Genomic DNA, 15,153 nt, shown 5'->3' on the forward strand with positions numbered 1-15,153 from the left:
TTCCTTTGCAGCCTACGCATGCTGACACAGCTACCCACCTGAACTAAAATTAATAATGCTAACCAAAGATAATTACAGCAATAAGCCTAAATATTAGTATTACATACAGTAAGCCTTTTACTATTTAAAAAAAAAGACACACTATTAGAAGAATGAAGGACATTGCAAGGGTTTTTAAGAAAAGTGGACAGTTGACATCAATAAATTCTGTTGCTTGTCAGTATTCTGCATTCAAAACTCAATGCATCAACCATTTATTCTTGTAAAACAGTGCTCATGTCAAGCACAAAAAAAATAGATAACCCTCCTTTGTGTGTTAATCCCTTATTTTTCTCATGCTGCATTACTATAATTAACAACAGCATTCTGTTGATCCTTTCTCAAAGGAAATGGCAATGCTTGCTGCCTCAGCAACTCTGGTCTTGGGATAGAATTCAAAGTGACTGGTACATCAGCTCTGTGTCAATCAGCTTGAATTTCCAAGGCTGTGAATCACTCACTTTCCATCTGTGTCTGATGCAGCTGCATAGTGCAGTGGTGTGCAACCTCTTTCATCAAGGTCATTCACACTGGCTCCAGATCCTACAAGGGCAAACAGGCACTGGTAGTTGCAGTTGGCAGCAGCATAATGCAGAGGGGTCCTGCAGGAAGAATAAAACAATGTATTAATAAGTTTTAATGATTCTTTGAGAGGAACATTTTTTAAATTGGCCTTTGCTAATCTGTTTCACATTGCTTTTCCCATAGGCTGCTATTGTGTTTTACTGAAGTTGATTGATTTATACAGAATAGAGAGGTCAATTACCTAACTCCCCAGCAAAGCACAAAGGAACAGTCAAGTGTAATGATTCAACTGTGCTTTCTTATTGTTGATACACTTTGCATACGTAAATCATAACAGGGTCGCCCATCAGTTTTAACAACATTACAACACTTTGTTGGATCATGGACTACTTGTAAAAGACCAAAAATGGAAGAAAATCAACCTGCATTATTTTAAATCTCACCAGTTCAGTGTAAAAGGAAATTTTAAATATGTTATAAAATGCCCAAAAGCAATGGTCTCAAATCAATATTTTGTTTTTCATTTTCTTTTTAAGGTGCAAAAAAAGGAACCGGGCAGAATTCAAGACACAAACTCTTTAATACACATTTGCACCTCAGTCTTATCAAGGCATGATCCTTGGTGTTACAAGTAAAACTGACAATAAATGGGTAGCAAGTTTTTTTATTCTAAGGTGAAGATGCTTCATTACCATTTGGTTATAATGAATAACAAATTACAGATTAAAAACCCTTTTAAATTCAAATTCTCAGTAACAGCAAAAATTAATTTTTAATAGATGTCTAATCTATAAACACTTTGCAAAGAAGCAATTTACCTTCCAAATTTGTCTTTTTTGTTGAAATCTGCTCCAGTGTTAAGCAAAAGGTTTAAACACTCCAAGTTCCTATTTTAAGAAAAAAAATAGAATCAAAACAAATGCAAAGTTATCACTTAAAAATACTAAATTTGTGTTAAATTACAAAATGGTTTATAGGTAATGTAATGTGGTCTGGATGACCACAAGAACATCCTTCATCTTTGAACAGTTATGCTGTGCACTACATATAGAAATTTCCTAACTTCCAAAAAGGAAACTAGGTATTGCAGTTCAGTTATTGCAGATAATATATTGAGCTACAAGAATTTAACCTCCACCAAGCCAATATGCACTCATTATACTTCTGCTTAAATAAAATTAACATATTTTGTGCAACACAATGCCTAACAAATACATGCTGTCACAAACTAATGCTATGAAATTTATTCAGAGATTAATTCTGTAATTACAGTGTAATTCTGCACTGTAAAGTTTTTTTGTTTTGATCATGTTATTCCTAAAAACAAATGTCATAATTTAAAAAAAACACAGTACTAAAATTAAAATCAAAGGGAGTTGTTTACAGTTCATCCTAGCAGATTCTATATTTGAATTAACCCCTAGCTTCAAGTAAAAGTTGTGATGACAGCACAGAATGCACCATTCATAAAGAATGATGTTTTAGGGAAAGCAATCAAGACACTAATTAATGCCTGTTACTTAACTTACAGCTCAGGAAGTGCTGTTTCTCTCTAACTCTACCTCTCAAACTCATCCTTACTCAGCTGAAATAAAACCTTACCCCCCAGCTGCCGCAGCATGTAAACAGGTTCTCCCAAAATTATCTGGAGTATCAATGTCAAAGCCTGCAAAACAAATATAGGATGATACACTGAAATCAGGATTACTGTCAAAATATTCAAAATCAATATTGTATGGGTAGTGCTTTGCAGGGCTGTTAGGCATGCTCACCATCTGTGGAGCAAATGAAGAGAGATCATCTAACAGAGAGCATGAAAGTTTACAAATAACAGGAGGCCATTCAGCCCATCAAGTCTGTTTTGGTTCAGAAGGAAAGCAAAGCAGTTTCCTTCAAAAAAGATATTCAGATAAATCAGAGCAGAGAAACTACACAACCTGTACATATGTGCAATTCCAGTCTAATCAGGAAAAGTGAGAAGCCAACCTGCAATGAAAGAGGTTCAAACATACAAATCCACACTCTCAAAATATATTCTAATTAGATGACAACTACGCTAACACATACAATTAAGTTGTGTGGTTTTTGAAAATCTTCTGGGATAAGACACTTACCCGATGAAAGCAGCTTCCTGCAGCAGTCAGAAAAGCCACTAAGGGCTGCTAGATGCAGTGGAAACATTCCATGGATGCCCCTCCTACAACAAGATGGAGTGAACTAACTGACTCACATTGTCCACATTAATCACTCTGCAATTCTGTGTTCTTTTTAAGATGTTCTGACATAGAGAACAGTTCAGTTATCTTCACACAGGTACTGCTATTGAATGAATAGTTCTGTCAAAACACAGGACACATGCCAGGAGGCTGCTCAAATCACTGGAGAACTACGGTAACCTTTTTGGTAGTTAAGAAACTGAACATCCAGTAAAAGGTTTGCACAGTGGAACAAGACACGCACAATACAGCAACTAAAAATATAAAGAGTTATGTACAAAAAAAACAACAGAACCATCATTAAGCCTATCACTCTGCAATTCACAACTGGCAACCCACTAAAGCTAAGCAGGTGTGAGCCTGGTCAGTACTTGGATGGGAGACCCCCTGGGAAAAACTAAGGTTGCTGCTGGAAGAGGTGTTAGTGGGGCCAGCAGGGGGCGCTCACCCTGCGGTCCATGTGGGTCCTAATGCCCCAGTATAGTGGCGGTGACACTATATTGTAAACATGCGCCATCCTTCGGATAAGACGTAAGACATTAAAAATCCCAGGACGTTTCTCGAAAAGAAGGGGTGTAACCATGGCGTCCTGGCCAAATTTCCCATTGGCCCTTACCAATCATGGCCTCCTAATATAATCCCCATTTAGGAATTGGCTTCATTACTCTGCTCTCCTCCCTACTGATAGCTGATGTGTGGTGAGCGTTCTGGCGCACTATGGCTGCCGTCGCATCATACAGGTGGATGCTGCATATTGGTGGTGGTGGAGAGGGGTCCCCATTACCTGTAAAACGCTTTGAGGGGTGTGTCCAGAAAAAGCGCTATGTAAGTGTAAGCAATTATTATTAACTTCTCTATATGTTTTTGAAATACAATTTTTTTACATATAAAAGGTAAAGAACACAAAGTAACTGTTCATTATTTTTTACACAAGTTTGAAGGTTTACAAACTAATTCTATTGAAAAACATAAGGAGCACTTTTAACCCAAAATATTGAGAAAGTACTCATTTTATCACAAAAGTTTTTAATTTGTAAGAAACCTCAGTTATAAAAAAGTCCCCATGTCCCCAAGTTTTGAAGCTGTCATGAAAATTATTTATGGATTCAAAACGGTTTATTACAGGAAAGAAATGTCTCCATGTGTGCATTGTCAGAAATATTTAAATATAACATAAAGACATCTCTTAATTGGGGTGTGTGTGAAGGAAGGAAGAAAAAATGTCATATACCTAACAAATAAAATACTAATGAAATGCCACGGCATTCTAAGTTACTGATGATTGTTAAAAACAAAGCTGCAGCTTTGCTTTTGCTAAGACATGAATCATTAAGTGAATGCATTCCCTTTTGCCATCACCTCTGTCAGGATCAATACACTCCACTCACTTTGCAGTGTCAGCTCCGTTGGTGATTAAAGTGTTTATAAGCAGCTCATGGCCGTAGCGCGCTGCTATGTGCAAAGGAGTATTGCCATTCTTATCTTCACAGTCTATTTCAGCACCTGAGAGAACAGAGAAGTACTTTGTTGAACTAACAAGCCAATTACAAAAACAAGTCTGAAATATTCTATATACGAACTTGCAAAAGGAAACTACTTTTTTCTATCAAACTCAATGTTATTTAAAATAAAGTCTGACCCAATTTGGTTGTTTTTATTTGCATTTGGGTCAATCCTTTTACCCCACCTAAATAAAAAACAGAAGTCAATAGAAGGTAGAAGAACAGAAATGCAACCCTCTCCGTGTAGCAGCTATGAGGTCATGCAATTACATAGGCTTAATATCAGATTCCAATATGGGAACCTGTACATTGGCAAGACTATAACCCACACTAAAATATCAGAAAGTTAGTTCCTGAAATAAACTGTAAACAGATAACAAGGTTATTTTATAGAAATATTGCTCACTATCAGAATCTTTGTTTTGCTCTGTGATAATATATTAATTCCACCATTAGCTTTATAAAAACTGCATATTATTCTTAATATATTTTACCCAACTGGAATGGTTCTCTCACCGCTTTGAATGACCGCCTGTGACCGAGAGAATCTGCCATGAATGGCTGTCATGTGCAAAGGCGTTTTCCCATCTTTACTCTAGAAAAGAAAGAAAAGAGTGAGATAAAAAATCCTTTTTACAGTTGCAACTGTGTGTAAAACAAACAACATGCATGAAAACAATCTGTCATTTCATTTCAAGACCAGGGCCTCTGGCAAGTACCATACTTATAACAAGATGCAAATGTACTCATTTCCAGTGGGTCAAACAGGTTACTTATGACCTGATACTGTGGAAGTGGAAATGGCAAGTGCATATTAAGTATCTCACAACACAGAATACAACTGTCTCTAGTTAAAACAGTTTACGTAACCATATATCATTGTACATTAGGGAAACCTCAGGTTGCACATTTAGGAAAGTAGGTCAGCCTAAACACTGGAATAAATTAACGTTCTAGCACTCAGAGATACTAGCTGCAGGTAATTATGCCATCACCTTCCCAGTGAGAGAGACAGTAAGATGACAAAGTATGAGCAACACAGGAACCATGGTAGGTTTTTAAGGGTTTGTCCAGCATCTGATCCTAATCCAACTACATTGTGCAGTATATTAGTTACACTTTTGAAGGTTGCTGAATAAAGTTTACAACTTAATGTCAGTCTTTCAATTTAGTTTTTATAGGTATACACAGTTCTACTGTTACATATACTGTGGACTAAATACCTGAGGAGTTTATCGTTTTTTGTTTTGGGGTAAATGTTGTAAAACAACATTGCTTGCATTTATCTGGCAACTGTCAATTGAACTTTAAATAATATATTTCACCAAGAAGGCTTTTAGAAATGTCAACTCCTCAATGAACAAACTGATTTTCATGAATAAATCATGCACTTTTGAATGTTTTAAATTTGTATTAATATTGGTTAAAATGTGCAAAAAAATAACATGCTAATATTTATGTGATCAAAAGTGTTGACGGACTCAAGTTCAATTATTTAAAAATCTACTTCTCCAAATGTTTTCTAGTAATCCACATACCCTATCTAAAGGGCTCTGCACGATCATAGGTGTTAAATAAGAGCATCAGTGTTGGTAATGGAAAGGGTTTCTTAACTAGCTTAGTTGCAGAAGTCATAAAACAATAATTCAGGCTCAGAAGATTACAGCATAAATCTTTCTCACCTTGATATTGACATCTGCACCATTGCCAACGAGAAGCTCTAAACACAGTGCTCCATGTCGAGATGCAGCAGTAAAGTGCAAAGGAGCAAAGCCTTTTTCATTCACTTGATTGACATTAGCACCACAGTCAATGAGTTCATTCACAACAACGTCCTGGCCATTGTAGCAGGCCACATGAAGTGGTGTGTTTCCATATGCATTTGGTTCATTGATCTGTAAAGGGTCACCCAAAATTATAAAAACAATACATTAAGTTAACACAAGGACAAATCATTGTAACCAGACATTCTTCCAGTATCAGAATCAACCTGCACATATGCTTGCTCCACAGATGAAGGCAAAAGTCTAAAAGCAGTTTACATACCATACATAACTGAATACTGGTTTTCATCTAATTGCAATAGTGTCTAAGAATGCTGGGAAAAATTATATTATTTCTTAATTATATTATTTCTTAATTATAATATTAATTATATTATTATATTATTTCCTGAGAAAAGAACGTACTGAATATGTAGCAAGAGCTATAAAATACAACTTTTCTATTTTAGTTCAATGAGTATTCTCACATATTACCAATGACGGGTGATTTCTTATTTTATTTAATGTTATTAAGTAAACAACACCTATTAGGACGTAGAACAAGAGTGGAAAGGAAATGAACTTCAAATTAAGAACTCACATCAACCCCAAGGTCCAGAAGGTATTTCACCACACTGATCATTCCACTAGAGGCTGAAGCATGAAGGGGTGTGTAGGCTTTCTTGTCTTTGCAGGTCACTTCAGCTCCATGGGACACTAGAAGCTTTACAACCTCAATATGGCCTGAAAATACAATTATTGACCATTTACCACCTCTGTATTATTTGTATTTTTTATTAGATGGAAATGAAACAAAATGGGACAGAACAAAAAAACGTTTTAATTAAAATTATAAATCAACAGGTGAGCGCCAAGAAAAGTCAGTTACAGTCAATGTTTTAGTGCCAGTACATTTTGAAGTAGCAAATACTTGTTACATACATAATCTACCCAACACATCTAAAGCAAAAAACAAAGTAAATATATAATATGAAGAAAAATAGAAAAATCATGATTACATAAATATTCAAACCAATTGTTGTGGCAAACCTAAATTTAGGTGCACAACATTGACTTAACAAGCCACTTAATTAGTTGAGTGGCCTCTGTCTACATACAATAACAGTGGTTCCCATTATTTCAGAATAAATCATCATCTCTGAGGTTCTTTGGTAAGGTAGTGAATTTCAAGCAAAGACTGAGGAGATTTCAAATCACATGGGGGATAAAGTAATTGAAAAGCACAGATCAAAGGGTAAATAAATATCTAAATATCTCTGTTAGCACACTCTACTGAATCATCAAGAAACTGAATGTACATTGCTCCACCCTGACACTGTCTAGATAAGGTCATCTTTCTGAACTGAACAACTAGGCAAGTTGGAATATGGTAAGTAATGCCACTGTGAGTTGATCTCAGCTAAGATGAAACACAAAATGCCCCATGAGTTAACAATATCCCAGCCACTCCACAAAGCTGACCTCTATGGCAGAGTTGCAAACCACCTCAGATGCAATATATAGTTGCAGCAAAGCATTTAAGTGATATTGCAAACATGTAGCCAAAATTTGGGACATTCCTGTGTAATCGCAAAGCTTTAATTCTAGTGCAAAACCAACAGTGGACAACCCAGTCAACACTGCCCTTCTGTCAAGCATGGTGATGGCAGCATTATTCTATGGGGATGCTCAGCAGGGACTGGAAAGGACTGAAAACATGGGCAGAGCAAAGTATAGGTAAATAATAGAAAACCTGTTTCAGAGAGATGAAAACTTTAAACTGAGGTGAACATTCACCTCTCAGCAGAACAATAATCCAAATCACCAAGCAGAAGCCACACTGGAGCCCTGAGAGGCCCAGTCAAACTCATGCGGAAAGACTTGAAAACTGTTGTCCATAAACCACCCCCAAGCAACATGTGAATCGAACCAAATCTGCCAAGAAAACAAATTGCACCAAGTTGAAATGTAAAGTTGATATGTAAAGCTGGTAGAGGCTGGTAGAGTTGATACGCTGCAGTCTTATTTGGGTAAATGCTGCCAAAGGTGCTTCTACCAACTACGGGGTTTATGTATCTGAATACTTATACAATCCACATATTTAACTTTTTTTCTCTTTAGTCTTTGCTGACTATGAGTGTCATTTACCTTACCCTTAGAAGTATTCAGTTTCTGCATTCATGTTATGAATAAAACTAAGTTTAAAAAATAGATATGCATCATTTTCAATTTTCAAAACACCATTGGGAAGATCTGAATACCTCTGCAAAGTACTGCAAATACATTTAAATGTTTCTCACAAGATACCACCTCTAAGTTAGCCACATTCCTCATACAAATAAAAAATCCAGAATGTATTCAAAGCATAAAATAAGGGGCACAGGCAGGAAATCAGATATAACAGGTTAATGCACATTTGCACTTACTTTAGCTACTTTCCCACTGAAAGTCCAGTCTAATGTATGCATATCCAGCAAAAAACCAAACCTGAAATTTGGCCAAACTGACTCCTTGAAATGAATGATTAACATACTGTGAACAATAGAAGTAATACCCATATACAGATAACTTACTCTTCGATACATAACTTAAAAATACATTCACAAGTACATCTGTCAATCCAGCTACAACTAAATGCAAATCTAAAAATAGTTTCATAGGCAGCATGAGAATACAAAAAATCTGTGTAGGTTTAGAGTAGAGAAAGATGTTCTGTCACTGCGTGGGACTACAATGAATTAGTATATCAAGCCATATCAGTAATGCTGAAATTTTTACCCATATAGGCCGCCCAATGAATAGCACGTCGGTCTTTCTTGTCAAAGGCATTAATATTGGCACCTCTAGACAACAGCAACTTTACCATCTGCAGATAAAAGAAAAATATAATTTGTATGACACTGCATGCATGAATGATTTTATTAACTGTATGAAGTTTTAATTCACTGATATAATGTTCTTGCTTCCAGATTTTCAAGCCTGGCTACATGTCCAAGGACAACTATTGTATAATGGTCTCAAACATACGTCCTTAAAATGGGATTGAGGTAAACAACTCAAAATAAGGCCTTGCACAAAAAATAAATAAAACTAGAATAAATTCTAAAATGAATGGGAACACAATGCACACAATGGGACGCCTAGAGTGTGTTTTTTTCTTTGGAAGCACACTCATGTAAAACTTAATTTGTTCATTAAGTAAAAAACACTCTGAAGTTTTTAAAGGCAATGCCATGGTTACCTCCACATGACCACTGAAGGCAGCATGGTGTAATGCAGTTCTCCCTGCCCGGTCAGAGACATTGACATTGCTGAGGAGAGGTACCAAGGCCTCTGCACATTTCACAGCTTTGTTTGCAGCAGCTATGTGCAAAGGTGTCTGCCAATTCTTATCACGAGCGTTGACATCAGCAGAGTGCTTCAACAACACCTGAACAGCTTCCTAGAAAGCAAAACAACAAAAAAAAAAAAAAGGCCCCTAACAGACTGCACCCAGACAATACCAAAACAAAGAGACATCCAGTTCTGCATCAGGTCATCTGTTTACTATGGCCCTAAACCAGAACCTACAGAAAGTCTACACACTCTTACATTTAGTGGCTTAACAGCATCAATTCAAGAAACATGAAATCAGAATTTATTTTTGCCTTTATTTCCACATTATAACACACAACCTTCAAGTGAAAAACAAAAGCTCAAACTGAAAAGTAATTACAAATGAAAATCTAGAAAAATAAAATGTTTGTATTTTCATACAAAAAAAACATTTTTATTTTAATGTTTATCAATTTCATGCAAAATGCAAAGATGCCATTAGTGGTCAAAAGTGTGGAAAATGCAGGAGTCATGCCAATAGATTCATCTAAACTGCTGTTATTTTTGGTCCTACTCCAAGTGAGCTTTTTAAATGCTTTGTTATGTCTCATGAATATTGTTTATTTAGGTTTTTAGGTTTAGGTTTAATTGTTCTATTTGTTAAATGTAAAGGTTCGTTATCATTTTTTCCTTTTTAAAAATTACTTTAATGAAGTTTTGCTTACAATTACTTTGCACTGAAGTTTATTTCAATAATTTTTCATGAAGTATCTTATATTTATGTTTTTTTCCCATTAATTTTCTAACCTTGAGAGTTCCTTGTTCCAGATCACCCAGGAAGACCAGATTGAAGCTAAGTAATTGAACCTGGTTAAGAGAGCTTGCTACTCTGTATTTCTTTTTCAACTCTGAATTCCTGTGTAAAGAATCCCTCAGTTCCTGGTTCGTGAGTACATTTTAGAATAGAGAAATAGGTCCCCATTCATTCGGTGGCATCCAGGTTTAGAGAGAGATTTAACTGCAGCTTGTATTCTGGTTAGTGTAGAAGGCAGCTAATCTCTTCATTTTGCCTCTGTAAGCATTATTAAAGAGTTGAATACGTGGTAACAGTCTGGGGTTTTCTGGGTTGTTAGGACGCTGGCCCTCAGGGATGCCTTATTGTAAATTTGTACATAGTGTAACTTGTGTGTTGTATGTTTATGTTGTGTGTAGTGTGTATTGTCATCTTTAATAAATATTTGTTTAACCAAGTGTGCCTGAATTATTACTCTTCTCACTAAAGCTATGTCAGAGAACAAATAATTCATGTACCTCTAACTAAACCAACCTCTTGGGAACATTCTTGCCAAAATCATTTACAATTTAGGAGTTATGAATAGTTAATTTACTTATTAAACATAACCCCCCACTTGTAACAACATTAACATGGTACAACTACGACATAGGAATTTTTTAGATTTATTTATGACGTGTTAAATGAAAGGAGATGAACAGTGGCTGAAACACTGAGACAAATATTGCCCAGCTAGCTGTACATTACCTACATGGTTCTATTTATACATGCAAACCACTGGTACACACAGCATATATTAACTTGAACATCCAATCAATTTTAAGTCAATTAAGTATATATTCTTAATGTATGTTAAATGTAAAATGCACAAATTAAGAGCATGTAAATACAGAACTATGTGTACTTCATTATTAATAATCAACATAACTCTGATCAGATCTTCTAATCATAGAATATTATAGTGGAAGTGACAGCTTGTAACAAGATTCCCCTCAGCTAGAACAATTTGAGAATAGACTGCATTTATGGGTAATAAAACTGAACCTCCTTTATCACAAAGTTTCAGTGGTAAGTAAAATAATGATTTTATTGATCGGTTTGTGGACTGAAGCTATAATAAAACAACAGCTGAAAAGTTGCTTACTAAACTAATCCTCCAGATATTTTATGTTGTTCAGCAACGTTATCCAGCCCATGAAGCTTAAAATCTAATATGTGTAATATTAGATTGATTAACCAGACTGGTTAACCAATTTGTTTAGGAACTTCAACTTTAAGACTCTTGATAATTAAACTGTAAATTCCTTTCTTTTATCATAATTTTTCTGAAGATTAGCTTCTGTTTCTGTAAAAATGATCGGGTACAGATTCTTTATATAAGGATGGGTAGATTTTTTTTTAATTACATTTTCTGACACCATTTAGAAATATTAAATAAAAAAAAAATACTGTTTTCAATGCCTGGTGGAGTAAGTTATTTTTATATACTCATTTGATCTTCAGGCAACATGACTACTTGATACTGACAATATAAAATGTCTACATTGTAAACAATGTGGGAGGCTGCTGCATCATTTAGAGGTTTGATAATATAAGCCGAAATCATTGTACTGCAATACTTTATAAAACTAGAGTTAGCAAATCTATAATTTCACAGGTGTGTCAAAAAACAAGAAAAATATATTAAAATAATGTCCGACAAAAATTTAATACACTGACCTTATATTTATTGTTCTCCTATGTACCATACTAAATCATATTAAATAGCAGTCAAAATCATATAGTATGCTATTTAGTACTGAATGCTATTTAGACTCCTACATTTCTCAGTGACTGCTACTTAACATCTTACAATTCAGAAGTGCATGTACTGCCTTGTCCTTTTAAAACTGTCAGCAGACCAGCAATGCTCATTTAACATAGGTATGTGTGGAAACGGTGGAGAAGTTGTGACATTTGCAATACAGCTGGCTTGAGCCACCCAGAGTTTAAAGGTTTCATATCATATTTCTAAACCCACCCTAAATTACATGTACGCAGTTTCCTCACTTTAATCTCTCTGTTACAGAAATAGCACTCACATACCTCACTGCAAGAAGCAACAGCCCTATGAAGGGGAGTCAACCACTTGTTGTCTTTGGCATTTACTCTAGCCCCTGAAATAAAGACCCAATGTTAAAAATCACAATTGAAATTAAAAATAAATCTGTTTAACATGTGTTTGATATAATAAAAGTGACCATATTCACGGCTTGCTTCATTATATATGATATACTTCCCTGAACAGTAAATAAAAATAAAAACAAATTAAATGTTATTCCATAACATGTGGTGTCACTCTGCTCAATGTCTTTGTGAATAATTAAGAAATTCTCAAACCAGGTTTGAATTTAAGATTCTCTGACATTAAATGAAAATAAAATGTGAATTAGAATATACTGTAGCCCCATGATGGACCCCACTGTTTATGGTCTTGTAAGGAAAGAAGAGGGACATAAATAGCATGGGAGTCTTCTGTAATCACATCTGCTCTTGTTCAAAATAAGCAGCATGCATCTGTTGTTACTGTCCATCGTAAACTGACTGCAAATGATCTTTTGCTTTCCAGTAAAGATGTTGTGAAAACACTGCTATTCCAGGAAAAAAGCCAGTACACCATGGATGTACAGTATCATCTGCATATTAGTGCAGAAAAAGAGCAGTAAGACCTGGCATTACCCAAAAACCCACTGCGTGCACACAACTACCCCATTGAAGATCTGTTCTTTTTGTTGATAGACCTTGAAGACATTCTGTGTTAGTCAATGCAAGGTTGTAGCATATAACAGCACACAAAACTGTGGATACTACAATTTCCAATGTAATAACCTTTCATCAAGTAAACTTGAAATAAAAGCATAATATATTTTGAAGGTATAAAGTATATACAAAAACATACAGTAATATTTTTTCTCCACTTAGAACTGTTTAAAGATTTTACAGTGCCCACTTTATCAAAATTCAAAACCTATTGTTTTGAAACAATTTGTTCTCCAGTGGTAAATGGATACAATCATGGATTCCCAACTACAGCAACTTATTCAGGTAGGCTTTAAAAACAGGCTAGACACCACTCTTCTTATAATACACAAATCACTTGCGCAATAGCCACAAAATCGTGTCTACTATGGTGTACATAGAAAAATCTCTAAAACACACAGTTTGAACAAGGCCTATCATCTTCCAAAATAGAAGAGAAGGCTATGTCAAGGAAGTTAATGAATTCTGTGATGGTTTTGTGACCTGCAAAAGGCAGACAATTACCACATGGACTAAGCTGACGAGCAAATAAGAGGTATGATGAGCAAATACAGTGTGAGCAATTTTGTATTAAAAAAACATTTAGAATATGTATCCTACCTGATAAAATAAGTAGTTCAATAATTTCTGCATCTCCAAGGTAGGCTGCAGCATGCAATGGGGTCCTCTTTTCATTGTCCTGTAGGACAAACCAAAACATATTAATGCACGTCGCACACAAAAATATTTGGAGGATGAAGTCCAGACACACCAATAACTTTCATACTTTATGAGGATCTTTATTTGACAATACCTTCAAATGCTTTATAACAACAATTTTCTGGTTATTTTTTATTAAGTTTTAATGATAAGAAAAAGAGACATGCAACTTACAACATTTACACTGAGATCCTGCTGAATGTAGCATTTTAGCTGAAGGTCGTAAGAAATTAGGAAATCAACAGGATTGCTAAGCCTACAACTCAGTTAAAGCCACGAGACAACAGATCTTAAATTCAACATCTGCTTTGAAAGGATTCAAGCAGAAAGTCAGACTTACATTTAACAGCCTGCTGCAGATAAAGTAGAGGACAGTTTGTTATGTAATGTGCTACAGCAGCTATTCAGTGCCCAGAGGAAATACTCTGAATGAATCATCACCTTTAAAATATTTTTGAGACAAAACGTTTTGGCCATCTCCTTGTGACAAAACAGAAGTGTCTCAAGTGGAATCTTGAGCTAACACATAGATTTCATCACACCTTTTTCAATAATTAAAAAAAAAATATTCCAGTTACATTTGGGAGTTCAGTAAAATCACACAGAAAAGGTCTGTTTCAGATACCAGTTTCCCTCCAAAATTGGCTCCAAACATCTTAGGGTTAAAATCGAGCACTTAAAATGCTTTACTTAGTCATACAGGATATGCTGAGTCATTGGCTTACTTTCTCTCTGAAACATGGGGTAAAGGACTTAAAAAAACAGCTCAATTTGATTATAAAATTGACCAGGTGATTAAATTAAAAGCTAAATGATCAGTCTCCTGCTTACACAATGGGACCCCTTGATCAGTCCTTTGCTTACACAATAGGACCCTTTCTCTTAAATACAAAAGGATCACTTTATTAAAGAGCTACACAATTAGAATGCAAGGATACACTTCAAAATATAGAAGGAAGGCAAATCTTGTGAATTGCAAAAAAATGCTTTTTCCTAATTCCTAAGACAAGTTCCAGATTCTCAGGAATTGGACTCTAGTCAAAGAAGTAGTTATCAAGAAGCTGGAACATTTTACATGTTTGGAGTTGCTTGCTGAAATGTCAACACACTAGCTTTTTGGATCCATATAATCTGGGCTTACAGTCAAATCTAACAATTTTTTTTCCTCAAACATGTCAAAATTCCTCAAACTACCACTAGTTCTCAGTTAATGAGCTGAGAATAACATTACCCTGCAACATACACACAGTTTCCATGCAAACATTAACTTCAAATGTATTAAATTAGTTAAAGTGCTTTAAATCAAAGAAAATAACTTTCTCTTGATTTCTCTGGAAAACAAACTGAAGAAAATAAAACCATTTACTACATTCTCCTCATGTTTTGAAATTATTTCATATTTTTGAATATTAAATCTTTACAAGTTTTTGACTGCCAATATGTATTTCATCAGATAAATTATTTTTAAATAAACATTGTTTATTTAAATATCTTCTTATATT

At 35.1% G+C, this 15,153-nt stretch overlaps 1 protein-coding gene across 7 annotated transcripts in view; it reads right to left on the minus strand.

The window, feature by feature from the left end:
- The window catches only part of ankrd28b (ankyrin repeat domain 28b), a 73,209-nt gene that overhangs the window by 14,405 nt on the left and 43,651 nt on the right, over positions 1–15,153 (minus strand). For 5 of the 7 annotated variants that reach the window (XM_088928880.1, XM_088928881.1, XM_088928878.1 and 2 more), the window contains exons 3-14: positions 13,553–13,631; positions 12,239–12,309; positions 9,287–9,487; positions 8,824–8,911; positions 6,647–6,789; positions 5,965–6,177; positions 4,799–4,877; positions 4,169–4,283; positions 2,679–2,761; positions 2,167–2,230; positions 1,383–1,451; positions 501–641 (exon numbers count right to left, since the gene is read on the minus strand). In XM_088928880.1, the coding sequence (XP_088785006.1) occupies positions 501–641; positions 1,383–1,451; positions 2,167–2,230; positions 2,679–2,761; positions 4,169–4,283; positions 4,799–4,877; positions 5,965–6,177; positions 6,647–6,789; positions 8,824–8,911; positions 9,287–9,487; positions 12,239–12,309; positions 13,553–13,631 (1,346 nt within the window). The remainder of the gene's footprint in view (positions 1–500; positions 642–1,382; positions 1,452–2,166; positions 2,231–2,678; positions 2,762–4,168; positions 4,284–4,798; positions 4,878–5,964; positions 6,178–6,646; positions 6,790–8,823; positions 8,912–9,286; positions 9,488–12,238; positions 12,310–13,552; positions 13,632–15,153) is intronic. The other 2 variants (XM_088928882.1, XM_088928883.1) reach the window with 1 other exon arrangement.

This window comes from Atractosteus spatula, chromosome 12 (assembly GCF_055471065.1).
Source record: "Atractosteus spatula isolate fAtrSpa1 chromosome 12, fAtrSpa1.hap1, whole genome shotgun sequence".
NCBI lineage: Eukaryota > Metazoa > Chordata > Actinopteri > Semionotiformes > Lepisosteidae > Atractosteus > Atractosteus spatula.